The sequence below is a fragment of the Lipotes vexillifer genome, unplaced genomic scaffold, assembly GCF_000442215.2.
Source record: "Lipotes vexillifer unplaced genomic scaffold, Lipotes_vexillifer_v1.1 scaffold837, whole genome shotgun sequence".
NCBI classification, from domain to species: Eukaryota; Metazoa; Chordata; class Mammalia; order Artiodactyla; family Lipotidae; genus Lipotes; species Lipotes vexillifer.
The window spans coordinates 1,264,416-1,290,731 of NW_006775771.1; the positions used below are offsets into that span (position 1 = coordinate 1,264,416).

At 34.7% G+C, this 26,316-nt stretch overlaps 1 protein-coding gene across 3 annotated transcripts in view; it reads right to left on the reverse strand.

The window, feature by feature from the left end:
- Window positions 1–26,316, reverse strand: part of MON2 (MON2 regulator of endosome-to-Golgi trafficking) — a 124,343-nt gene that overhangs the window by 91,208 nt on the left and 6,819 nt on the right. For all 3 annotated transcript variants that reach the window (XM_007450187.1, XM_007450188.1, XM_007450189.1), the window contains exons 2-7: window positions 16,689–16,752; window positions 7,899–8,026; window positions 7,257–7,388; window positions 4,182–4,311; window positions 1,794–1,891; window positions 563–688 (exon numbers count right to left, since the gene is read on the reverse strand). In XM_007450187.1, the coding sequence (XP_007450249.1) occupies window positions 563–688; window positions 1,794–1,891; window positions 4,182–4,311; window positions 7,257–7,388; window positions 7,899–8,026; window positions 16,689–16,752 (678 nt within the window). The remainder of the gene's footprint in view (window positions 1–562; window positions 689–1,793; window positions 1,892–4,181; window positions 4,312–7,256; window positions 7,389–7,898; window positions 8,027–16,688; window positions 16,753–26,316) is intronic.

Genomic DNA, 26,316 nt, shown 5'->3' on the forward strand with positions numbered 1-26,316 from the left:
GTAGTAGTTAAAAGTTCTAAGTTTTTGTTCAAGATCTGCTAATAACTAAAGAACCCCATGTAAATCACTGAATCACTTTTGGACTTTAGCTTCTTACAAGTAAAATGAAAAGTTTGAATTCTTTCTCACTTTTTCCCCTATTAACCTTCTGTTTTGAAATATTCTGTATAGCACATTAAATTTATTAAGCATTGACGACTTCTTTTTTCCATTTAAATTATGTTAAAGCACAAAGCTGCATATAAACAAGTAAAGAAATTAGTAACAATTTTTTAAGGCTTTTAAATATTATAAAAATAGCTCACGTACCACATTCCTCTGTACACCCTTAGATTGGGAAATGCTTGACTAGACACTCTAGGAATTCCTTCTAATGTTAAAATTTCAAACGGCTTGGGCACAACAAAAATTAAGATATCAGCAAATTATTGTATGTCTAAAGTCTAAGGTTATAATTTTTTGCATTTTTTAATGTGGGGGAAAAATACATGTTACTCTCTTGAAAAATATCTGTGAAAAAAGTAAAGATTAATTTTGTTGCAAGATACTACAAATGGCTTACTTGTAAAAAGACTTGTGGAAAATCATTCAAGACTGACTCAAGTAATTCGAGGCCAAATGTTCGGGTCATTTCTGTCATGCCTACTAGCCAGTAAGGGGCATCAGCATTAACCAACTGACAAAGATCCTGGGAAAATAAATCAAACAATGAATAAAAAATAAATAAAATATTTCACATGCTGGAATGAAATGTCCTTTCATTTTATAGTTCACAAAAATTTTTTTAAAGTATCTCTTCTTAAATAATAAGTTTTATTCCTTAGAAACTAAGTACTGGTAATTCAAATTTTGATTAATTGTATAGTTGATTATATAGGTAAACTAAATACATAGAGTGCACAGATAAGTGGTTATTCTAACATGGTTTTAATGAAAAACCACTTAACCCTTTAACCAAAATTAATAAAATTTTCAGTGCAGGTTAATCTTATTGTATTCACGACAAGTAATGTAAAAATCAGGTATTTGCATATCAAATTACATTAGGTAGAACAGAAGTTTAGCACTTTAATTTTCCTATTAAAGGAAGTATTCTATATGACTAGTCATCCCTAATATATCTAGTTCAGGGTTTAATTCATTTTATTTCCTTAACAAAACATAACATTTTATCATGTTAATTAGCTATAGATGCTCTTTAATGTTTTAGAATTTTTTTTAAATACAGGTATCACGGGCTTTTCAAAACTTCGCTTTACCACTTAGCTTTTACAGAAGACCTACGTTAGCACCTGTTTTCTCTAACCAGAAGAAATCTGAAGAGGATTTTCACTTTTACAGAAAAAAAAGAAAAAAAAAGGCAAAAGTGAAAATTGTGTCAGCACTTGCTTTGCAGCGAGCCCATAGTAGAGGCAGCACACACCCCAGGCAGCAAGAGTGGTACCGCCAACCTCTTTCCCCAGGAACTACACTCAGCGTCTCAGCATCAAGCTGCCATAGCTTTGAACTGTGTCTGTGAGCATCTGTGCTTTATCTCAATCTATTTTGTGCATTCGTTAGGTAATTGTGTACTAAGGTAATTGCTTTTTCACTTTAGGCCATTGTGGCTTATGAAAGGTTTCACAGAAATGTGCTACTGTCAGATAGTGGGGAAAACCTGTACCTCTTTGACACAATAAAATTGGACAAAAAAAATGACGCTTAAAAAACTGAATCAGATACAAAATTCCAAAATCAAAAATTCATACAAAACTATATTGTATAATAAAAATTATTCTTATCAACTGAAATACCTGGAAAAGCATATATGCATCTTTAGCACAAGGTTTGAGGGTACTGACAGATCTTCTGTTACTATTTCCTTGGACTAGCACTGGTTGTTCTACAACATCTGCAATCAAAATTAGAGGGGTTTTAGGAGTTCATAATGACCATTAATAAATCATATATACTGTCTAAAAGGTATGCTTAAAATAAATACTTACAAAATTATAAACTTTAATAACTTCAGAACCATGCCTCCAAAATGGAAAGAAAAATTGGGAATCCCATTTTTATACAAAATGCCATAAAAATCAGTCTTCACTATCTTACATTCATTTTAATAAACTTACTATCTTTACACATACATTTGATTTTCTCAGTACCCCTTTCTCCAGTCTCTTTATTTCATGGATTTAAAATCCACATGATCTTTGAATGTACCATTAAATATCAAACATATAAATATTTATCACATGGTTAATTTCTCTATCATCTCTCCATCTTCAAAAGAATTAACTGCTTCTTGATCTGCCACAAGTACTATGTCAGTCACAGGTATTGACTAGCTAAGAGTCAACTAGAATGGGGCTTCCCAATTTCTTTGAATACTAAGAAGATATCATTCCCTGTAAGTTATGAGAGCCTGTTTTGAATAAATGTTGACTCAATGACTACTTGAAAAGAAAGAGGTTCTAAGTATTTTCTACCTTATTAGAAAGTATTAAATGAGATATTGGTCTTTAGAGACACACAAGCAAAACTACCAATCCAGAACTTATATTGAGATTATGAATATACAAGACATTCAAACTGGAGAACTGCCCTGTTTTATCTCTTAAGTTTAATTCCTTAATATTCCAAACTGCTAGAATTCCACCTGCATTTCCCCTAGGAAAAGTGAGACCAAAGTCAGTGGGAATATTCTAATAAACCAACAGATTAAATGTCTGAAACTGAATGTGAAAAATCTGACCAATGGTTAATTTCAGGAAAAGTGAAGCAATTATTAGAGTAGGCAGCATTATCATTACTTACTTAGTATTGCCGTTTTTTACCAGTATTACCAAAAAAACACCAAATGATATGAAAGATTGCTAATATCAAGAGTTTAAGGGGAGGGCTTCCCTGGTGGCACAGTGGTTGAGTCCGCCTGCCGATGCAGGGGACACGGGTTCGTGCCCCGGTCCGGGAGGATCCCACATGCCGCGGAGCGGGTGGGCCCATGGGCCATGGCCGCTGAGCCTGTGCGTCCAGAGCCTGTGCTCCGCAACGGGAGAGGCCACAACAGTGAGAGGCCCACGTACCGAAAAAAAAAAAAAAAAAAAAGTTTAAGGGGAAAGAAAAAACTATGTAAAGGGAAAAAAAAGTTTAATCTTTTGTTTCTTGACTCCATAAAAGAGAGGTTGCTCTTGGTAGCACCTTATGATCTTTTCAACTGATCACGGGAAAAAATTTACTTTTCATCCAATAAGGGTAACAAATGAAAAAAACGTTAAAAGTTATCAAATTATAAAAATTATAACAGAAGCATAGTATCTGTAAGCTCTGTGACAGGATATGTTTCTAAGTTTTTAGGAAATGTTGTAAATCACAAAGAAAAGATGCTAAAAATTGTAAGTATTTGATGAAAATATGAAAATATTAAACTTTACATTATATAAATATTCTTGATTAATACATGTTAATAGGCAGAGACAAAGATTCACATGAGGGAAGCTCACTCTTGGGAATTCACCCTAAAGAAATAATTCATATGGAAATATATATGTAGGAAGACACTCAAAACAATACTAAACTATTGAACACAAGTAGTTCATTAAATTATAGAATAGCCACAAAATATAATGCAACCATTAAAATTTCAATTACAAAAATAACATAAAAAAATCATATAATGTAATGTTTGGCTAAGAATACTTATAATGCAACATCTGGTGTGAAATGTGAAATTATCTTCAATATGAAATTATGAATATATTAGAAATAAACATGGAAAACAGAGTCCACTTCTTAGGGTGATAAAAGTATGGGGGATTTATCTTTTGAATTGCCATTATCAATAATAATGAAGTTAAAATAAACAGGCTTTTTTTTTTTTTTTTTTGTGGTACGCGGGCCTCTCACTGTTGTGGCCTCTCCCGTTGTGGAGCAGAGGCTCCGGATGTGCAGGCTCAGCAGCCATGGCTCACAAGCCCAGCCGATCAGCGCCATGTGGGATCTTCCCGGACCAGGGCACGAACCCGTGTGCCCTGTATCGGCAGACGGACTCTCAACCACTGCGCCACCAGGGAAGCCCTAACAGGCTTTTTAAAGTATTCTAATTTTTAGGTAGCCTAAGTTCATAGGGGAATGGCTGACAATCAATGAAAGAGAAAAGCATGGATGTCAGAGCCAACTAACAACTTTTTTCACTTTACCTCTGTGTCGTTCATCTTCAGCAACCATCCTCTCAAAAACAACAGTAACAACTTGTCGCACTGTAGCAGCAGCTGTATTATTTGTAATATTATCTTTTGTGAAGTGTAGTCGAAAACAAAGAACAATTGCCTGAAAAAACAATTTCCATTTAGTGTGAAATAAGATTGAGGAACATGGTTATTATCTTTATTTTATCTGATGTAACCCAAAATTAAATAATTTGTTTCGCTGCTTCAATCACCTACACTAAAAGTCTCACTCTTTTACATAATAAAACTACAAAAAGCTCAGGATTTTGAAATAATTCAAACTCTCAGTAAATACACAGACACATAAGATTGACCAAGGTAATGTGAAATACTCCTTTCACAATCTGGTTCTTTTAACATGTATATAATAATGTGTTGTGCTTTTATTTTCCCAGAACGACTTTTTTTTTGCAAATAGCAAGTACTCAAACTTTGCTGTATCACTAAATCACCTGGAGAAATACTATATAAACTTGCTAAGCATATAAATGAATAAAATAATTTTTAAAAAAGGAATCATTTTTTCTTTTAAAATCAACTTTATTAAGGTATAATTTATATACAATAAACTGTATCCCTTTAAAGTATATGATTTTATGAGTTCTGACAGTTATATTCACCTATGGAACTACTGCCACAATCAAGTATAAGACATTTCCACCATCCTAAAAGTTTCCTTGTGCTCTTGCAGTCCATTTTTTCCTCCACCCTTGGCCCCAGGTAACCACCAATCTGCTTTTATCACTATAGATTAGCTGGTATTTTCTATATAAATAGAATCATTCAGTATGTGCTCTTTTCTTTTTGGTTTCTTTCACTTGTAATATTTGTGAAATTCATCCACGTTTTTCTTTGTATCAGTAATTTATACTTTTTTATTCCATGGTATGAGTATACCACATTCTACTTATCCATTCATCTGATAGACATTTGGGTTGTTTCAGTTTTTGGCTACTGTACACAAAGCAGCTGTGAACATTCACATACAAATCTCAATGAGGACATGTATTTTCATTTACCTGGGTAAGTAAACTAGGAGTGAAATGGACAGATCACATAGTAAGTGTAAATTAAAAATTTAAAGAAACTGTTAGTTTTCCAAAGTTGCTTTACAATTTTATATTCCTGCCAGCAGTATGTGTGCGTTCAAAATTATTCCATATTCTCAACAACACTTGATATGGTCAGTCTTTTTAAATCTTAACTATTCTAATGGGTGTGTAATAATATCTCCTTGTGGTTTTAATTTGCTTTTCCCTGATAACTAAAGATTCTGAGGCACTTTCCACGTATTCATTAGTCAGTTGAATAGATTATTTTGTAAAGTGTCTGTTGAAATCATCTGTCCATTTTTTATTGGGTTGTCTTATGAATGAGTTGTAAGAGTGTTTTCAATAAATTCTGGATAAAAGTCCTTTGTCAGATATTTGTGAATATTTCCCCCCATTCTGTGGCTTCTTTTATGGTTCATGGGTTTGTGCCCTACCTAAGAAGTCTCTACCTATCCCAAGGTCACAAAAATTTTCTCCTATGTGTTCTTCTAGAAGTTTTACAGTTTTAAAAGAAGCCATTCCCTTCCTGGTGGCGCAGTGGTTGAGGGTCCGCCTGCCGATGCAGGGGACACGAGTTCATGCCCCGGTCCGGGAAGATCCCACATGCAGCGGAGCGGCTGGGCCCGTGAGCCATGGCCGCTGGGCCTGCGCATCCGGAGCCTGTGCTCCGCAACGGGAGAGGCCACAGCAGCGAGAGGTTCGCGTACCGCAAAAAAAAAAAAAAAAAAGCAGCCATTCTTGGAGGAAAACATAATAATGGTATTTTTAAATGCTATGCCTTATCATATTAATTATATTAAACATTTAAAAGAAAACAAGCCTTTGATACCACTAACGCTTTTAAAATTTCAACATAAAGGAAAAGTACATGTTATAGAGAAGCTTTCCTATTACCCCATTTTATATTATTTCTTTATACTTCATTTTTCATCCCCAAATATTACATTTCCAAATTAACCAAAATACCAAAATAAATCCTATATTTATTTATAAAACTATAATCAGTTCTTATTGCTTGGGTAGGTCAAATGATAACCTTTTATAAAATTTTAAATATATGTATCAGAACAATAATTTGATAGCTAGAAACCAAGAGGAACTATATACAACATATATATTTAAATACATTAAATATTTTATAAAGCAGGTATGGGGTAAAAGAATAAGCTATTTGCAATTAAGTAAAATCTCATTATATCCTAAGAACATCAAATGAATAACTAGAAAAGAGATATAGTCTCTATACAGTATACTGTGATGGTATACTTTGCTACTTTACAAGTCAACCATTCTTAAAGGCATACAAATTATAATACAACTATTACTGAAACTCCAACAATTTCCCTAAACAGTAAATCATTAAGACTGGTTTTTATATTACTTGCTGTACTTTCTGTTCTTTAGAAATATTTCTTAATTTTAAAAAACTTTTTAAAGAGTGAAACAAATAATAGAACAGCTGTTATATGGGAGGGTGGGAATAAGAAAGGAATGAGAAATAGCTATCATACATGCAGCCTTACCTAGTATCAATGTATCAATGCCAAAAGGACATTTTTCCAGATACTTAAGGGACAGATTTAAACTATCTGGCTTACATAACATATATATGTGAAATTATTTTTAAAAGGGGGAAAGGGAGAGCTATCAGGAATACCCAAGGTAATTGTGGAGAACACTGATACCTCAAAACACATTTTTTTTTCTTTTCCTCTTTCTCTATTCCTTTTCTTCTGCTACTTTTCTTTTTCCACATCCTATTCATAACTAAGCCTGTCAGCTATATCCAAGGGGCTCTGCTTAATCACCCTAACCTAATTTCACTTCTAACCTGTGAAAAATAAAGCACCGATGGCTTTTAACATGCAATGTGCATTACTGCAATAGCTACAGGAAAGGTGCTATTCAAACAGCACCAGGCTTTTCTCTTTCAGTCAGCTTATTCAAATACTGTCTCAAAGCACTTACGAACTTTGACAAACAGGCTTCCTACCTTTGAGAGTACCTCGTCATGAACTACTGTATTGGTTGTTAAAAGAACAAGAACTGTTTGAAGCAGCTTAAGTTCTTCAAGACTATTTTCCATTAGCTGCCAAAGCATGTTAATTATATTTCCAGCTGCAGTCTGTAAAACAATTATTTTAATTATTGTCAACAAATAAAATATAGGTGTTTGGGTCCTTAAATAAGAAAAGTGATACAGATTCACAGTGATGAAATGTTTTTCCTTATTTTACCGTCGTAAGGTCAGATACAAACAATACCCTTAAGTTAACGAATAACAAATTATCAGTTCAGATAATCTAGCAAACAGTCATGATTTTCTCTCCTACCTTTAAAAAAATAATTTATGAATAATATTCTCTGTCAGTGATATTGAAAACTTGCTTGGTTCTTAAGATTTCATCTATATTAGTGAACTATGAATTCTTAGATTACAAATGACTTGACAAAATGTACTTCGTTCTTTATTCTGAGCATTTAATAATGAGACAATTTAGTAACCTTTTAAAATTAAGCCAATGTCCTTCAAGCACTGTTGTACATTAAAATATCAGGTATGTTTTATTCTCTCTTTATGAAAACTCATGATTTGATTTGTAAGTGCACAGTTCAGATAAAATCTTCACATTACCTCAGACACAACTTCATGGGACATGAGCCTCTGAATGGCAGCTAAACATAGCTGAGTGATCTTCGGTTCCTTGGTTCCACAACCCATTAGAAAAGGCTGAACAACCTCTGAGCTGTTCTCTTTCAATGCTTTATTTGGAACACATATAAAATACAATTTTAAATATAATTCATAAATAAGAATATTTTTATATAATTACAACCAGTAATGACAATCTTAATAAAAAATCACTTAATGTAAAGTAAATACCAAAATAAAAATCAAGCAGTAGGAGTTAAAATACTTCACATAAATACTACAGACTCTGTATCTACTCGGCTCCCCCTTAAGTGCAGCTCTCCCGTGCTTCCTCCTGACACTCCTTTGTCTCTCCTCCATCTTCCTCTATAAACTCTTTAATGGCAATTTCTCAGAAGTTCTATCCTGCGTCAGAGAAAGACTCTGTTTCTTCAATAGTGCAAAAGGGAAAACAGGAATAAGAATTCATATTCTAGAGCAGAAAAGTAATTAAAAATAGTATATACATCAACCCCACCACATTTCTGAATGAATATTCAGAAACTCCCTAGAATTTTATTATATGCCTTGAATTCACTGGCTCTAATTTCTTCTTCAAGAAGTAAACTCATTAAAAACAATAACATTACTCCTCTTATTACTGAAATATTGCTTTAAACTAATTGGATGCACATGCTGTAATTCCAAATCTTAAAATAACTCTTTCTACCAAGCCAATACTTTCAGAAGTTTTAAAATGGCAACAAAAATGTAAAAGATTAGAAAATGCACAAACTGAATTATACATAATTAAATTTACAAAATGAAATTAAATCAATACACACTTACTGAATGGCTACACAAAGATGAACAAGACAGGTTTGTCATCCTCAGGGAATTTGAATAAATAACATAAAATTCCAAGTCAAGAGAACTTTAAACTTATGTGTTTGGTATTTGTTTTCAAATGTACTACACCCATCAACTATTTTTTGACGTTAAGAATTGTAATAAAGACACAGAAATCTGAGTTTTAACATGTTTTTCAAACGAAATTGTGAGAAAGTCATCCAGAATCACCTTTAAAAGTGTAAAACTAGTGTTAACATTAATTTTATCACTTAAATCCCCTTCCTTCTTCCCCAAAGCTCCCTTTACGGTATGGCAAATAAAGACTACTGTTTACTACAGCACGCTCCGCAAAGTCCCTCAGTATGCCAGTATAAATCACTGATGTAGCACAGCTAAGAGAAGGCAAATATGACTGGCAAAGAACAGCGTTTTCAAAATGCTCCCCTGCCTTATTTCCCTGTTTTCTTGTTCATAAAGATTTTGAATCAAAACCAGAGACATAAAATTTCCATAGCAATGTCACAAAACATTTTACATGAGTGATTAAAAGATGACAATAAAGCTCAAAAAATACTATTCTGAAGCAGTAAATATCCTGCCATATTCAATTCTGCCAGAATCAATGAAGTATGAGGCCATCCTTAACTCTGCAGAACATTCCAAATTATTAAATCTTGTTCAGGCAAATATAAGTTTTCAATACTAACAAGTGGCACTTATAATTTTTATTACGTTAACATGTGTTTCTCATTTGAGTATCACAATACTCATATAGAGTTTATAGGGTATGATTTGGACCAAGTAAAACAATAAGTAGGTGGTAAAACCAGAAACTGAAAATGTCTTCTAATCCCTGGTTCACTATTCTTCCCACAACATTATGCTGCCACTCTTTAAGGTAAACAGCATTTGATGCAAATGGAAATTTAAAGAGTCAAAGGTGTCTAAGAGAAACCAATTGCCTGAAGTCTTCAGATGAATGAAGAAAAAACAATGTACTTTCATAGAGGCTCTGATGACAATGATTTTTAAGACACACCCATATCGCCAGAAAGAAAATCAGTGCCAATTACCTTTGCCAATTAAACTATGATACGATGCATTCTAATCACTTATACTTTTTCCTCACAATTTCATACTCTAGGCCAAGGCCATTGTTATTTCTTATCTTTTTGATAACAGCCATTCTGACAGGTATAAGGTGATATCCTCATTGTGGTTTTGATTTGCATATCCCTGATGATTAATGATGTTGAGCATCTTTTCATGTATCTGTTGGCCATCTGTATATCTTCTTTGGAAAAAATGTCTATTTAGATCTTCTGTCCAATTTTTAATTGGACTGTTTGTTTAGGAAGCCTCATTGCTTGAGAGTACTTCACTACTGTCTATGAGATATTCTTCTAAGCTAGTGACACCCATTCTGCAGGCTTTGATGGTGGTGCTTCTTTTTGACCTTACCGTAAGATGTTAACAGAAAGTTTTTGCACAACAACTAGGGTGACATTTCAAATAGCAATGAAACTTACGTGATACCAACAATGCACGTTAACTCAACTGATGTGATAGTATGAACAAGTTCACACATGCACTGAAAAAGACAACTACAACACTATCTGGCCCACAGTGATTCTAAGATGCCATTAATTGTAAAATGCATACCAATGTGGGGAATATTAACAGGTGAAAAACCTGTGTATCTTAGAATGAATAAAATAAGGTGAGTTACACTGCAATATTGTATACATGTCAGTCACAGTTATCCGGATCTATCAAGCTGAGTTAAGCTAATAATAAAAGTAATTTTTAACTCTATTTTAATGTAAGTCAAAGGTACCCTTCCTACTTTTTTTTTCTCCCAGTTTATATGAGAATATAATAGTCAAAGGAAATTTCTGTTATCCAGAATAGATGATCAAGAACAACCAAAAAATAAAACCTATTATTCTATTCTATTTTTTGAAGCATAATGTAAAAAACGGAAACATATCTACCATATCTAGATCACAATGAAGTAATATAAAGATCATTTTTTAGAAGTTTCTAATTATTTTTCTCTTCTGTTAAATGTCATAATGGTCCTAAGAAGCAGAAATTAATTCTACTCTTCTAGTTGAGCAATTGCTGCTTTCTCTTTATAAACAATAATTTTAATTACATGCACTTAAAGGTGGCTTTACATAAAAAGCTTCCTACGGGTTTAGAGTTTAGAAACCACATTGAGGAAAAGGCTGTGCAGCAATATAAAGACATCTTGCCTTAACCATTTTTTAAAAAAATCATTCCATGGAAAAAAGAGGAAAAGGTCAACTCTTTTTAATCAAAACTTGGCAGGTGGGCGGTGGGGTAGGGAGAAAAAAAGTTTAATTTCTACCTAAGTCCCTTAAGAAGCACAACTCCTTTAACAGAATAACACTGTGTGTTTGATAAATATATTTTACTTCCATATTTTATAACTGTGAGATCAAACGATGCACTTTCACACACCTGAAAGAGGTCCAGCAGGTCCCCATATCCTAGGGGTTTCCTTGCTCTGAGCAGTTTCACTGCAAAATTGCAGTTTTTATCCTGGAAAAAAAGAATTAAACTAGGATACCCCACTATGAATCACACTAATAGGGGTTAATAAAAGTTTTATTATAAATTTTAACAGTCATTAAATAACATTATAATTCTTGTGAAAGAAATAAAATGTGATGCAGACATGATTGCTACCCTCAAAACCCTTAAAATCTAGTTATGGGAAAGACTGATATTTCTAACATTAAAAAAATTTTAATGGTTCAAAATGTCTGAAAATATTTTAAATGATTTAATATGAGGACAAATAAAAGTGTGAGCAGCTTCATCTTAAAAGTACATTACAGGAAAAGGAAGAATGATGTTGGTACAATCGGTTAGTAATTTTGCAAAAGAAAAAAAAATCTAGGTCCTCATGTCACCCCATATATTATAAAGAAAAAATCAAACCACAGAAAAACTAGAAGACAGTGAAAATGATTATCAACTATGTGGAAGGAGAAGGACTGCCTAAGTGGAGAGCAACAAATAAGAAAAATTAGTTAAATTATGTAAAAATTAAAAGCATCTAGATAAAAGATTAAAAGGTAAATGATGCAGAAATATGATACAAACATGAGAAGTTAATATTTTTGCTATATAAATAGCTCAATTTGATAAAGAAAACACAAAAACTCCAAAAAAAGTAATAATAAAAAGAAAGTAATTTAATAATTCAGAGAAAAAATGTTCAACATTAAAAAGAAATGTCAATTAAAATGAGAAGCCATTGCTTGTTCAATTACCAAAAAGATTTTTTAAAATAATAATCTGGCAAGGATGCTATAAAAATATACTCACATATTGTCAGTAAAGGCATAAACTTTTACCTTTTCAGAAAGCGGTATGATGATAAATTCTAAGAACATGTTCATGCCCTTTAATTTAATAATTTCATTTCTAGAAATGTATCTTAAAGAAATAATTCTAAATATTGAAACATGTCTAACATAAAGGAATTGTTAAATAAACTACAATCACTTGATAAAATATGGAACAATTTAAAAAATTAGAAAAGATGGCATCAAAAGAAGTATATATACGGGCTTCCGTGGTGGAGCAGTGGTTGAGTCTGCCTGCTGATGCAGGGTACACGGGTTCGTGCCCCAGTCTGGGAGGATCCCACATGCCGCAGAGCAGCTGGGCCCGTGAGCCACGGCCACTGAGCCTGCGCTTCCAGAGCCTGTGCTCCGCAACGGGAGAGGCCACAACAGTGAGAGGCCCGCGTACCGCAAAAGAAAAAGGTATATATGATATAATATTATAAAAGGCAGGATAAAATTAAAACTGTTTAATGTTTTTTTAAAAAGGGGGGAAAACAATAAATAAGAACACATTATATGGCAGAGAAATCTCTCTGACCCATTAGGTCAGTTTGTGAGCAAGGCATTAAGTACAGCCCCCTGTATCTTCTATCCCAGATTATAGGAATTGTCTACCAACAGACCTCTGTCTTACTGACAATACACTGAAATATACCTTTCACACTGCTGTCAGAGTAATGTAGAGAGTATAAAAATATTAATATGAATGTGTCACCTTCCTGATTCAAACTCTTTCCATCAAGCTGCTCAGGAAGTTACACAATGGCAACAGTCGGACAGTGTATCCAAATAGACCAAACTTAAATACCGCATGTATTTAAGTAACTTCCCTTACTTACAGCTTCTACACCTTATTTGCCTGGCTAACTCCTTTTCAAGCACCAAGACTCAGCTTCAGATTCCCAGGTTGGGTTAGGAGCCTTCCCACTGTTCTCGTAACAAGCCTATCTATACTTCCATCTTGGCATTTACCATACAGCCTCAGAATTTTCTGTTTAGGGTCTGTCTCCTTCATAACTCTATTAACTGGCTGACATGAACTAAATATGACAAAATTCATGTACTCAAATAATCATAACATGAAAAATTAAAGAAAGGTAGAAAAATATACTAGAGGCAGAACTCAGAGACTTACTTGCATTTTGGAGTGACTCATTTATTAGCCTACATTTAAGGAGGGCTTACTATTTATTTCCCATGTAATGTGCTAACTGCTAGCAATATAAGGGAGAATAAGATATTGATCCTGACCTCAGAAAGTATGTCACCTGGAAGGGAAAATTTCTGGCAAAGAACTCCAAAAAGTAAATGGAGGAGCAGGTAAGCTAAACAGAACGAATGGCACAAACATACTTTTCAAATATATTTCTTGTATTAACATATAGATTGCAAGTGAATTATATTACCCATCTTCGTATCTCCCCTAGTGATTCTTACATAACTATTTCTTTATTAAGAATATGTTATATGATATATTCTATAGATGTCTGCAAAATATCACAGGTATATGTACTGATAAAATATACTGAAAAAAATCAATAGATAAATTACCTTTTAATGTCAGAAAAAAAATTCCAAAGTATATTTACTCACTGCTACTTAAATTAGAGACCTTTTAGTAACAAGACTATGTAGATATGAAAAGGATGAGGGAAACTGTGAGAAAAGAAGAACACAAATCATACATAATGATTATCTATGTAAAAATTCTCTATGCATACTGACAGTAGATGAAAGCAGTCATAGGTGGATGTGTTATGGTTTTCAGTTAGGGGTTAAATATACAATTTTAAAATATCACAACTTCATTGAGCTCCTTGTTTCAAATATTTATTAAAACAGCAGATTCTCTGTTTATGTAATTTCTGTGTAACACAAGCCTTCTCAGTCAATTTCAAGTATATTTATTGTAAGCTGGGATAATAAAAACAATTTGTAATATATGGCAGTCAAACGTAAGATTAAGGCACCTGGACTCCTAAATGAAAAACTTTATGTTGCTTGCCATCTCTCATTTGCAGTTTTATCTTTAAAGAAAAAGGCAATGTGGAGATAATGATCTGTATATTTGCATCGATGCTGACATTACCTGGCATAGCATTCCCACTTATGTCAGCATTCATGACAGCAGTGAAAACAAAGAAAAATAAACATTAAAGGAGGATGCTTAAAAGAAGGGGAGATGTAAAGCAAAGACTTATTCTGCAATGTAAATAAACTTTCCTTGGAAAATAAATCTAAGAAAACTAAAGTTGGTTAAAATCTATGCTAAGTACTGTTTAATCAGATTAGTCAATCCTAATTAAGGGTTCTGATTTTTATAGCAACCTTTTATATCTTCTGAATATGCAGAGATATCTGAGAATTCAGTACCTCATTTCATTTGAGACTCCTCAATTGTTTGATATCTTTAACATCCATTACAGCACAGAAGTAGTAACCTATAGTCTTTAGAACTACAGAGAAGTAAACACTTCTCAGGAAATAAAAAAGTTAACTAAGAATTTTTCTCAGTGTTAACTATACCTTGAATTAAGTACTTTAGAAATGACATATTGACTAATTTAAACTCTTTCCTTTTTCTTAGGAGCCTTTGATTTTTCAAGATGACAGTGGTCTAAAATCTACAAATTTTTACGTATCAATTGCTATAAATACTTGGTTAAAATACTAGAAAAAAGTTTAAATTCTAATATAGCTCCTCAAGTACATGGTTGGATGCTATGGATATTATAGCATGAACTATTAATTGTATGTGCATAAAGATTTGTTCTAACTTGATTTAAATAAAGCTAACTGAATTAAAATGAAATTAATAGCCAGCTCATACTGAGACAAAATTTTTCTTACTTGTCCTTAATATGAATTAGACACTTTACTTGGTACAGAACTCTGTAACAGACAGTGATTCTCTGAAGAAATCAGTCTTTTTAAAAAATTCTATCAACTACAGACTTAATGAAAATTTCTATTATTGGAGATTAAGGACTTACCATGATATCAGCAATGACAGTAGCAAACGTAAATATTTGTAATGATATTCTAATATGATTGGCCTATGATATCTCCAACTTAAAAATACCCAGGCCCATAATTTATCCTGAAACATTAATTTCCTCATGGCAGCTAATCAACCCAACATGCATCTCCCAAACCCACTTGCCCATCCTCCCAATCCAACCATACATACCTGTGCCTTTACCCACCACTTCACTATACCCCTTTTCTCAACATGCACACAGAGCATTATCCAATGCTGTGAATAATGTTATAAAACTCTTTGGTGTTTTCTCAGAATGTTCAAAATCAGAGAAGCTGTGAAAAACAGATGCAACTTAACAGGGCTAACCCTAAGCTGACAAGTGAAATCCACTCTCACCTGTCACCCCTAAACTGCCCCCAAAGTCTTCATTACATTTTGTAATACTGCTTGAAATTCCACCATTTAGGGATTTACTGGCATTCTTTTAAAAACGTAAAGAGACTTAAGAGAGTTAAAGAGATTCTTTACTATTTGGACTTTGTGTAAATTAACTTAATAGGACTGCTTTTCTCCTATAACTAGCTGAGACCAATAGCACTACTGGAATTGGAAATGCAGATTGAAGGATCAGCGAAGTAAGCAATGGTTAAATATAAACACTTGGGAGGGAATACATAGTGTCAAAACCTCACGATACCATGGCAGCACACTGCAGCAGGAAGAACATGGGCTCTGAACAGCCTGGGATTTGAATCTGATTCCACCACTTACCATGTGACCTTAGGCCAGTAACTTAAATCTCTTTGCATCTCAATTTGCTCTATTATTAAGTAAGACCATTTCCCCACAAGGTTGTCATATAAGAAAGAGTGGCCCAAATGCCTCACATGTAACAGATTCTCAAAAAATGCCAGTTTCCTTCTTTTCCATGTTCATTATTGAGGCAAGAAGAGAAAGGCACCAAGGAAAAGAAAGAAGCAGACGGAGTATCAAAAAGGTGCCAGAGAGAAAGTCTTGAAAATTCCTCCCTGAAAAGCAGGGTCAATCAAAAGAATGTTAAGAAAACACTTTTCTCTGTTTTTTCCCATTTTTTCTTCATGACCATGTTGTCTTAGTCTCAGGACTCAAAACTCATATAGTACTACTAAATTTTTAATGCTATATTATGACCTTCTGATATTGTATGAAAGATAAAATAGGTCTTAGAAGGTGTTCTGAGAACCAATCTTCCATTCAATTCAACAAATATTAATTGAATGTCTCTTATGGGTAAGATGTATCTTAGGTGATTGATAAGAGGTGGAGGACTATACAAAGGTGAGTAAGAAAGATCCTTTCCTTCAAGGAGTTAGTAGTTTTAAGTTTTCTGATTTCAGAGAATCGTACAGCATTCATCTCTGGGAAACCCAATTAGTTCATAAATTAGGGACTTTCACATGTTCTTTATTATTATGGATAGCATGTTGGGGCATAAGAAAGAGATGCTATAAAAAAAAACTTATGGGTTTTAAGATTCTACTTTTACTATTAGTCAAATTTTCATTAATTGTTGAATTTTTAATGCAAAAAAATTACCTGCCAAAATTTCGGTGTTTCGTGCAGCTATTGTTTTAACTTTTATTATTCCTGATTCAGCAGCCTGCAAGAATAAAAATAATTAGAACATAAAACTTACTATTAACATGAATTATCTAGGGAAAAGAAATCATATATGATAAAATCTCAAGCACAGAGTCAGTCACTATTATTTTTTTATTTTCCAAACTTCAGATACTAAAGCCTAGTAGTGAAACACACATTAAATGGAATAAAATGTGATTAATTTGATTATTCACATGTAAACTCTGCACTACAGCATGTTGCCTTTCTATGCCTTAAAATGCACCTGGAGGGCCTCCCTGGTGGTGCAGTGGTTGGGAGTCTGCCTGCCGATGCAGGGGACACGGGTTTGTGCCCCGGTCCAGGAAGATCCCACATGCCGTGGGGCGGCTGGGCCTGTGAGCCATGGCCGCTGAGGCTGCGCGTCCGGAGCCTGTGCTCTGCAACGGGAGAGGCCACAACAGTGAGAGGCCTGCGTACCGCAAAAAAAAAAAAAAAAAAAATGCATCTGGAATCCCTAGTCTCTCACATTTAAATCTTCAGAAAATAAAAAATAATAAACAAAAACAAAGCCTAATGAAAAAAATTAGGTTTCTCTTTCCCATTTCACACTTCTCTCTCAACCATAAAAAAAAATTGCAAAACACTGCAAAATCAAGTAAAACTGCTTTGAATTAGGAGAATGAATAACTAAGAACTCTGTCACTACTTTTAGACTGCATTTTTTTAAACACCCATTCAGTTTTCATAAGGTGTCTCAATCACTTCAACATAAGTATGTTGAGCTGGCAGTACTTGAAAGTCATATGGCATTTTACACTATGCCACAGAACTGTGGTGTTCAATATGGGAGTCATTTGGCTACATGTAGCTACTAAGCACTTTATATGTGGCTAGCCTGAATTGAGCTGTGTTCTAAGTATAAAATATACATGAGATTTTGAAGACTTAGTATGAAAAAAAGAATGTAAACCATCCCTTAAATATTTACATTGATTAAATGTTGAAATGATAATATATACTGGATTATATATGTACTGGTTTGAATATACTGGGTTAAATATTATATATTATTAAAATTAAATGTTTCTTTTTACTTTTTTAATGCAATTTAAAATTACATATATGGATTGCATATTCAGCCCACATTATACTTCTACTGGACACTGTTGACATAAAATATTGATATATAACAACCATTACAGAAACTCAGGACATTTTTACTATCAAGAAATATGCCTATTTTATACTTATACTGATCTCCATACCTCCAAAAGTAATAAATACTCATATATGTTCAAGTTTTCCTATTAATTTGCTTGCTACTTGTTCATTGATTTTTATCTCCTACTGTTTACTAAGGGACAAGTGGTAGCAGGCTCTAAAGGTTTAAAAATAATTATGGAAGAACCCAGTGTCCTTTGGGTTATTAGGTTGAGGACCAGTGGATTAATGCATAAAACAAATAACACATTGTAGGCTATATGATGTATAGTAGACCTTTGTCATTTTGCTGGCTTCCAAGCACGTGAAGCCCTTGTCTGTGATCGGAGAACTCAACTTTATGAGTTTTGATGCAAGACAGAGCCTATCTTCCACTATTCAAAATTTAAAATGTCAGATACTTGTTTTCCCACATACCCTGGCAGCCTCCGATTATCCAAATAGGCACACCTGCCAGGAATTATGAATACGGAGGCTAGTGGCACAGAAAAGCAGAGACAAGATGGAATTCTGTCTGACAACAGCCACAGTGGAGCCAGCATCCAGTTTCCAAGGGCAGTGACGGCAGCAGAACCAATGGTGGCATGGGGGTGGCCAGCACAACCAGCAGTGCAATCTAAGGCACCCAGTCACTGTTCGGCAGAGACAACAGTAATGGTCTCACTGGCAATTAGTTTTGCTGTGGTTCTTAGCTGTTCAGCCTACCTTCGTTCCTGTAATTTCTAAGGCTCACTCCATTCAGCCTTCTACCAATTCTGTGAGACCCTCAATGTTTTATCAGTAAACTTCATTTCTGCTTAAATAAGCCCGAGTCAGCTTTCATTGCTCACAGCTAAGAAGCCTAACAGATATACTACAACTCACTTCTACAACTTTAAGAGACGGAAATGTCCCACATTAAATGAACATAGCTACTAGCAGGAAAATATAGTCAAAATAAATTACTCCAGGGAAAAATTATTGATTTTCTGATTATCTGGAGGCAGTGCATATTAGAAACACCAGGAGCTTTAAAAAAAAAAAAAAAAAAGCTTGATGCCCAGGTTGCAACCCATTTCAATTAAATCAGAATGACTGCCAGTGGGAGTCAAGCACTGGTATTTTTAAAAATCTTCAGGTGATTCCAATATGCAGCAAAATTTAAGAGGCTACTGTAATAACATAAGCAAAAGATGATGGTGGATAGGCCTGAGGTAATAGTGACTGAGATGGTAAAGGAGTGGTCAGATTCTGGATACACTATGAAGATGTACAAACCACAACAAATTTACTACTATAAAAATTCAGTAACACCGAAATTATTATGTATACTTTGTTATACTCATATACCATCTCAAACTCTCTTAGGTAATTTTCTTACTGAGCCAACAGAAATTAATCTGTGGTCACTGAGCTTTCTTCCATCATCATTTTCAAATGTTCAAACTCTCCCCCTCCTTACTATGGCCCTATGCACCCTGCATATGCTCAATTCAGTATTTCATTCTATTTCAGGATCAACAGAGACTGATCAAACTAAACCATCATAAATCCCAATGTAATCTGTCCTAAATTCCTGAATTCTAGTCAGTTTCCAAAATCAGTACTGTAGCATAGTGGATGCTAGATGCAGGTAAAGGATTTCAAATTTGCCAGACACTATTTTGATTTCCTCAGATAAATAAGAATTTACCCATGTATGAATCATAAACAAGTTATAAAAAATATATATTTAACAAATATTTTTATATGTACACACAATAAGGAAAATAATGAGTGCTTTTTCCTTAAGTAGTTCCAAAGTAACAAGTGTTTTAAAAGATATGTAACCAGTATTTTCATTCAAAGACTCAAGAAATCACCAAAAGGACTGTTTGTTACCTCAGATATAATTAGAACTATCTCACAGCTCCTAATTTTTTTTTAAGGATATAACTAGTGCATTTACTAAAACATATCATAATCATAAAACCAAATGATCACACACAATAATCTTCACATATGACATACCACTGATATTGTTCCTGTTCAACAAATTTTGGATTTCATCCTTATTATGTTTCAATACTCTTATTGATTTATTTTAGGTTCAACTAATAAAGAATTAACATTTCAGAAGTGTTAAGACTGGTTAGTATCACTGCTTATATATATTAATCACCTGCCAAAGACACTAGCTTGCCTGATTTTTTTTTTCTGTGTCTTTATTCCTGTTTCACCCCTAGGTTCTTCATGACATTTTTTCCCTTAAATTCCATATATATGTGTTAGCATACGGTATTTGTCTCTCTCTTTCTGACTTACTTCACTCTGTATGACAGACTCTAGGTCTATCCACCTCATTACAAATAGCTCAATTTCGTTTCTTTTTATGGCTGAGTAATATTCCATTGTATATATGTGCCACATCTTCTTTACCCATTCATCCAATGATGGACACTTAGGTTGTTTCCATCTCGGGGCTACTGTAAATAGAGCTGCAATGAACATTTTGGTACATGATTCTTTTTGAATTCTGGTTTTCTCAGGGTATATGCCTAGTAGTGGGATTGCTGGGTCATATGGTAGTTCTATTTGTAGTTTTTTAAGGAACCTCCATACTGTTCTCAGTGGCTGTATCAATTTACATTCCCACCAACAGTGCAAGAGGGTTCCCTTTTCTCCACACCCTCTCCAGCATTTATTGTTTCTAGATTTTTTGATGATGGCCATTCTGACTGGTGTGAGATGATATCTCATTGTAGTTTTGATTTGCATTTCTCTAATGATTAGTGATGTTGAGCATTCTTTCATGTGTTTGTTGGCAGTCTGTATATCTTCTTTGGAGAAATGTCTATTTAGGTCTTCTGCCCATTTTTGGATTGGGTTGTTTGTTTTTTGTTATTGAGCTGCTTGTAAATTTTGGAGATAAATCCTTTGTCAGTTGCTTCATTTGCAAATATTTTCTCCCATTCTGAGGGTTGTCTTTTGGTCTTTTTTATGCTTTCCTTTGCTGTGCAAAAGCTTTTAAGTTTTTACATCCAACTTTCTATTGTCAAACTTTGAAACTGAACCATCTTATTCTCATAGGTACCCTGTGTTGCTGGAAAGTTTCACTATCAATGTTTATTGACAACAGCTGTATATCACTGCACTGCTACTTCATACCTCAGCCTAGCCTACATCTTTAAGTGTCCTGTATAAACGCAAGTATTCCGCCCAGATTTCCTTCTATTTATCAGAGACTGTCTGTGTGAAGAAGAGTCTTTAACTTCTTGCTTTAAAAGTAACCCCTACTCTGATTAGATACTTATATATCCATAGGGGAACCACTCAATTTTTTTTTAATATAAATTTTATTTATTTTATTTTTGGCTGTGTTGGGTCTTCATTCCTGTGCACAGGCTTTTCTCTGGTTGCGGCGAGCAGGGGTTAGTTACTCTTTGTTGCGGTGCGCACGCTTCTCATTGCGGTGGCTTCTCTTGTTGCAGAGCATGGGCTCTAGGCATGCAGGTTTCAGTAGTTGTGGCACGCGGGCTCAGTAGTTGTGGCTCGTGGGCTCTAGAGCACAAGCTCAGTAGTTGTGGTGCATGGGCTTAATTGCTCCGCGGTATGTGGGATCTTCCCAGACCAGGGCTTGAACCCGTGTCCCCTGCATTGGCAGGTGGATTCTTAACCACTGCGCCACCAGGGAAGCCCCTCAATTGTAAATATAGTTATTTTTTTCCTGAATTTTTTTTGGCCCTTATGGAAAAAAAAAAGTGTCAGTTCTGTAGACTTGAATAGGGATGATACAAGTTACGGTGGGTAACCTAAAATCTCTATTCCTGAGGGCAATCTATGAGTTGGGAAACAAAACCAAAAGTATTCAATATACTGCAACATTTAATATTTGTTAACCTTAAAATTAATGTCTCTCAAAAAATATTTTTTTTCTCTTTCTCAAAATTCTTTGCTTACCCAAATAGACACACCCACCAGGAACTCTGAATATGGAAGCCAGCAGTATAGAAAAGCAGAGACAAGAGAGAATGCTGACTCCTCTTTCAAGAGCACACAGAATATGCTTGGCCTCACTTCTCAATAAACTATTCCTGGGCAATCTCAATCCTATGGTTTCAATTACTTTGTAAAGGCTGAAGAATCATAAATTATATTCCTGTCCCTTAACTGTCTCCTAAACTATAGGATTTATTAACCTATATATTTTAAAGGCACCTTAAGTTCCAAATATTCAAAACGGATGCTATTATCTCTCACACACCCCCCCAACTTCCACCTCAGCCCCAGAAAAACCTATTTCTTCTTCCTACAATCTTTATTTTTCCGAATAGCAGCAGCACCCATCCAGTCACTGACCAGACACCTGGGGCTTCTCCCTCATCCCACAAATATAATCAGCCACAAAGGCTATGTTGCGAACATCTCTTATACTCTTTTTTCTTCTCAAATGCCACTTCTACACCTTAGTTCAAACTTCTCATTATCAACCTCAACTAAGAGATTTCTCTACTTCAAATCATGTCCTCCACCCATCCACTGTCTCAACTCTTCAATGGTCCCCCAGAACCCACCTCTACTAGTGTTTCTCAAAACTGAGTAGTGTAAGAACATCTTTTAAAAGTTAAAAAAAAAAAATCTCACGGACCTATCCAGTCACTGACAAATTTAAGTATTTATAAATAAAATTTGGAATAAACTCCTTATTTTTATAGCTCTTAAATTATAAAGCCAACACATTCACAATAAAGTGAACACTAAGGTAATGTGACAAATAAAGCTTTGCTGAAATTAAACCACTGCTAACAACATGAAGATAGTGCAGGTTTTTCTGATTTTGGCACTCCTGTAGTACCATGAGCAGTGACAGAAATAATTTTTTCCACCACCTGCTTTCTATGGCAAGTATCAAAAAGCCCTCTCCATCTTTGTGGGCTATGGTTTGTACCTATGGTTGATCCCATTCCTCCTATGACATGTCTGTTTCTCTACTCTAGCTGTAAACCCCATGAGGATAAGAAATATATTTCATTCATCTCCCCATATTACTAATGCCTATCACAGTGCTTAGCATACAGGGGCTACATAATGAACATTTCTAAATAAACAAATGAAAAGTTCTAAACAGAGGGAGGGACTTTACTGCCCACTCACTGAAAAATAAAAATACAGTGGAAATTTGATCCAGAGACTGACAAAATGTCATCAGGACTGCAGTTTCACTTCTCTACCATTCTCTTGGTTCTGTCCTGTTCCCTGGGTAGGTTCATCCTCAGGCTGCTCCCAATCTTGGCAATAAAATTAGTTCCAGCCATTCTACACTTCACAACTTCATATGACACTATCCAGAAAGAGAGAAAAGGTCTCTTCCAGTAGCTCTTGAGGAAGAGAGAGGAAGCTTTCCCTTTCCAGGATCACTCACTGGCATTATGTGACCTGGGCAGAAATAGAGGTGCGGATAGGGAGGGTTAAATTAGATTAAACTAATCAAGGTATCCTGGAGCAAGGAATGAGATTAATTCATCTAAATTCAAAGGGTTGAAAATGAAGGACGAGTGCAGCCTACCACTGAAAGAAGTAAGAGGGAATGAATGCTAGGAAGGGAATTAGCAAATGCCCACTACTAGAACCACATACAAATTTACAATAATAATAATACGCTTCTCTTCACCAAAGCTTCTATGTTGTATTTTAAAAAACAAAACAAAAACATATTTACTTTTTATAACATCTATGAGAGTAGAGCCTCAAAATTAAAACAAATTTACCAAAGCTCCAAATTAATTATTCACAGGATGTAGCATGAAACAAGAGCTAAAGAAGAAATATGAAATTCAAGTTAATGGCAAGTTAAGGAGAATAATGTACTCAAAAGATACTAGGGAGGTATGAAGCTGCCTGTAGACTTATGATTTCAGATGTCAGGTAAAATCAAAAGACCTAAAGTCAAGTCCTCATTTGGCAATACCTAATAGATCTAGAACACTCCCTAGAGGACAATATGCTCATTAAACAATTACTACATTGAAACCAATAAACTTTTCTTCTGTTACATGTAATTAGTCTAAAATCCCAAAGCTCTGAAAAATATATACCTATATGGCATCCTTTTCAAAACCTCTGGACTAAAAAATAAAAACAAAACAAAACAAACAAAGAAAAACCTCTGGCTTGGGGGCTTCCCTGGTGGCGCAGTGGTTGAGAGTCCGCCTTACGATGCAGGGGACGCGGGTTTGTGCCCCGGTCGGGGAGGATCCCACATGCCGCGGAGCAGTTGGGCCCGTGAGCCATGGCTGCTGAGCCTGTACATCTGGAGCCCGTGCTCTGCAACGGGCGAGGCCACAACAGTCAGAAGCCCGTGTACCGCAAAAAAAAAACCCCAAAAAAACAAACAAAAAAAACCCTCTGGCTTCTAGGAAACAAATTTCCTTTAAGATACATATCAAATGAAAGACTGAAGTGCAGATTACATGTGGATAGCTAAAGATATATATGTGGTACCCCTACATATATGGTATCCCTTTCTTTTCCTTCTTTAAAAATTTAATCTCCAACAAGTATCTAATTAGCACCTCTCAGAAATACAAATGCTTTGAACTATGATGGACAGAAGGATAAACAAAGATGCAAAACTGACCCTTAAGGAGAAATTTAGAAAAGAAATACCATAGCAGAAGGTAAAACATAAGAGTTATAAGGGTGCTCGCTTCGGCAGCACATATACTAAAATTGGAACGATACAGAGAAGATTAGCATGGCCCCAGCACAAGGGTGACAAGCAAATTCGTGAAGCGTTCCATATTTTTAAAGATGTTAAAAAAAAAAAGAGTTATAAGGAAATAACTTATAAAGTAAGCTTAAATGAAAGTTAAGAAAGCAGAGGAAAACATACTAGCTTGAAAAGTCTGGGCAGGAGCTGCAACTGTTCTTGCCCCAGTACCAGCTAGTACATGGCACACAGCCGGTGTTCAAAAATTATCTCAGGAACAAATGAATGAATATATGAATGAGTGAATTAGGGAAGAAATGAGAACACTATCTGTAGAGTTGGTTCATTCAGGCAACAAATAAATAAGCAACATGGGTTAAATTAAAGGTAGAATTTTAGCTATAAAAACATGGAAGGAGGTGATTCCAGGACAGCAAAAGGAACCTCAAAAGCCACAGCATGGAAGAGGGAAGGAGTATTTGGAGAATGGGCATATTTGGCATATGAAGAGAATATGGGCATATTTGGAGAATGAATAGCAGGCAATATAGTTTGGCTGAATTATAAACACATTTGAGGAAAAACTGAGGGTGATCAAAGAAGGTTGGGAAGATCAAGAAGGTCTTAAATGCTATGCTGAGGAGTTCCATAAGTACAGAGTAGCCACTGAGAGTTTCTGACCTGTTCAGGTACATTAATCAGGTGGTAACATACAGAGTGGTCTTTTGTGCCATTAACGCACATCAAAGCTCAGTCATAAGATTGAAACCTGGAGCTAGAATAAAATAGCTAAGAAAATAGAAAAGAGGTGAGATATGTTAGAAATTACATAGAGCTGGAAGGAACATCTGACAATGAATACAATGTAAAGAGAGTTGAGGGAGAGAAGACAGCCACATATAACTAAGGTAAGCAACAGTGATAAATACCATTAACAGAACAAGTGAAATGTGGGGACAGGACAAGTTTTAGGAAAAGTAAGTTCAATTACCAGAAGTTCTACCTGAAGTATGTGAAAGATACTCTGGTAGATGTGTTTAACAGACAGCTGGAAATACAGGTCTAATCTCAGTAAAGAGAGCAGAGTTAATGAAGTAGACTTAGAAGTCATCAGCACTGTAGTAAGGCCAGAAGCAATGGGAGTAGATGAGAGTGCAAAGGAGATGAGCACAGATAAAGAAGAGGTCTCAAGACAGAACTTGGGATACACCTATATGTAAAGAAAATGAAAAGGAATACTGAAAGAGGAAGGAGAAATAGGAAAGTAGAGTGTTACAAAAGTCAGAATAAGAATGACGAATAGCAACAAATAGCCATGTTGCAATAGAGTCAATGGATGCAACATTCCTAACCTAGTGGAAAGACAGTATTTTACACAACTCTTGAGTTAACTTCAAGAAGATAAAGGCAGTTTCTCATTGATTTTTGTATTTCCTGCCATGATTTACACTTAAGAAACTAACTTCTATTAAATGATAAGAGTAATAGCAAAACCCTCTATTTTCTACATGGTTAAAAATAAGCTACACTTCTATAAAAGAAAAAAGGAGGAAAATATTTTCGTTTCTGGAGACTTTTGGTTTTGTCTTCCTTTTTGGTTTATTAGCCTGAAACAATGTCTTTTATTTCTTCTATGTCACCAAAGCACAATGCTAAGAAGATAATACATTCTTTTTTGACTAAACTATGTTTTCATTGTCCTTTGCTCTCTAT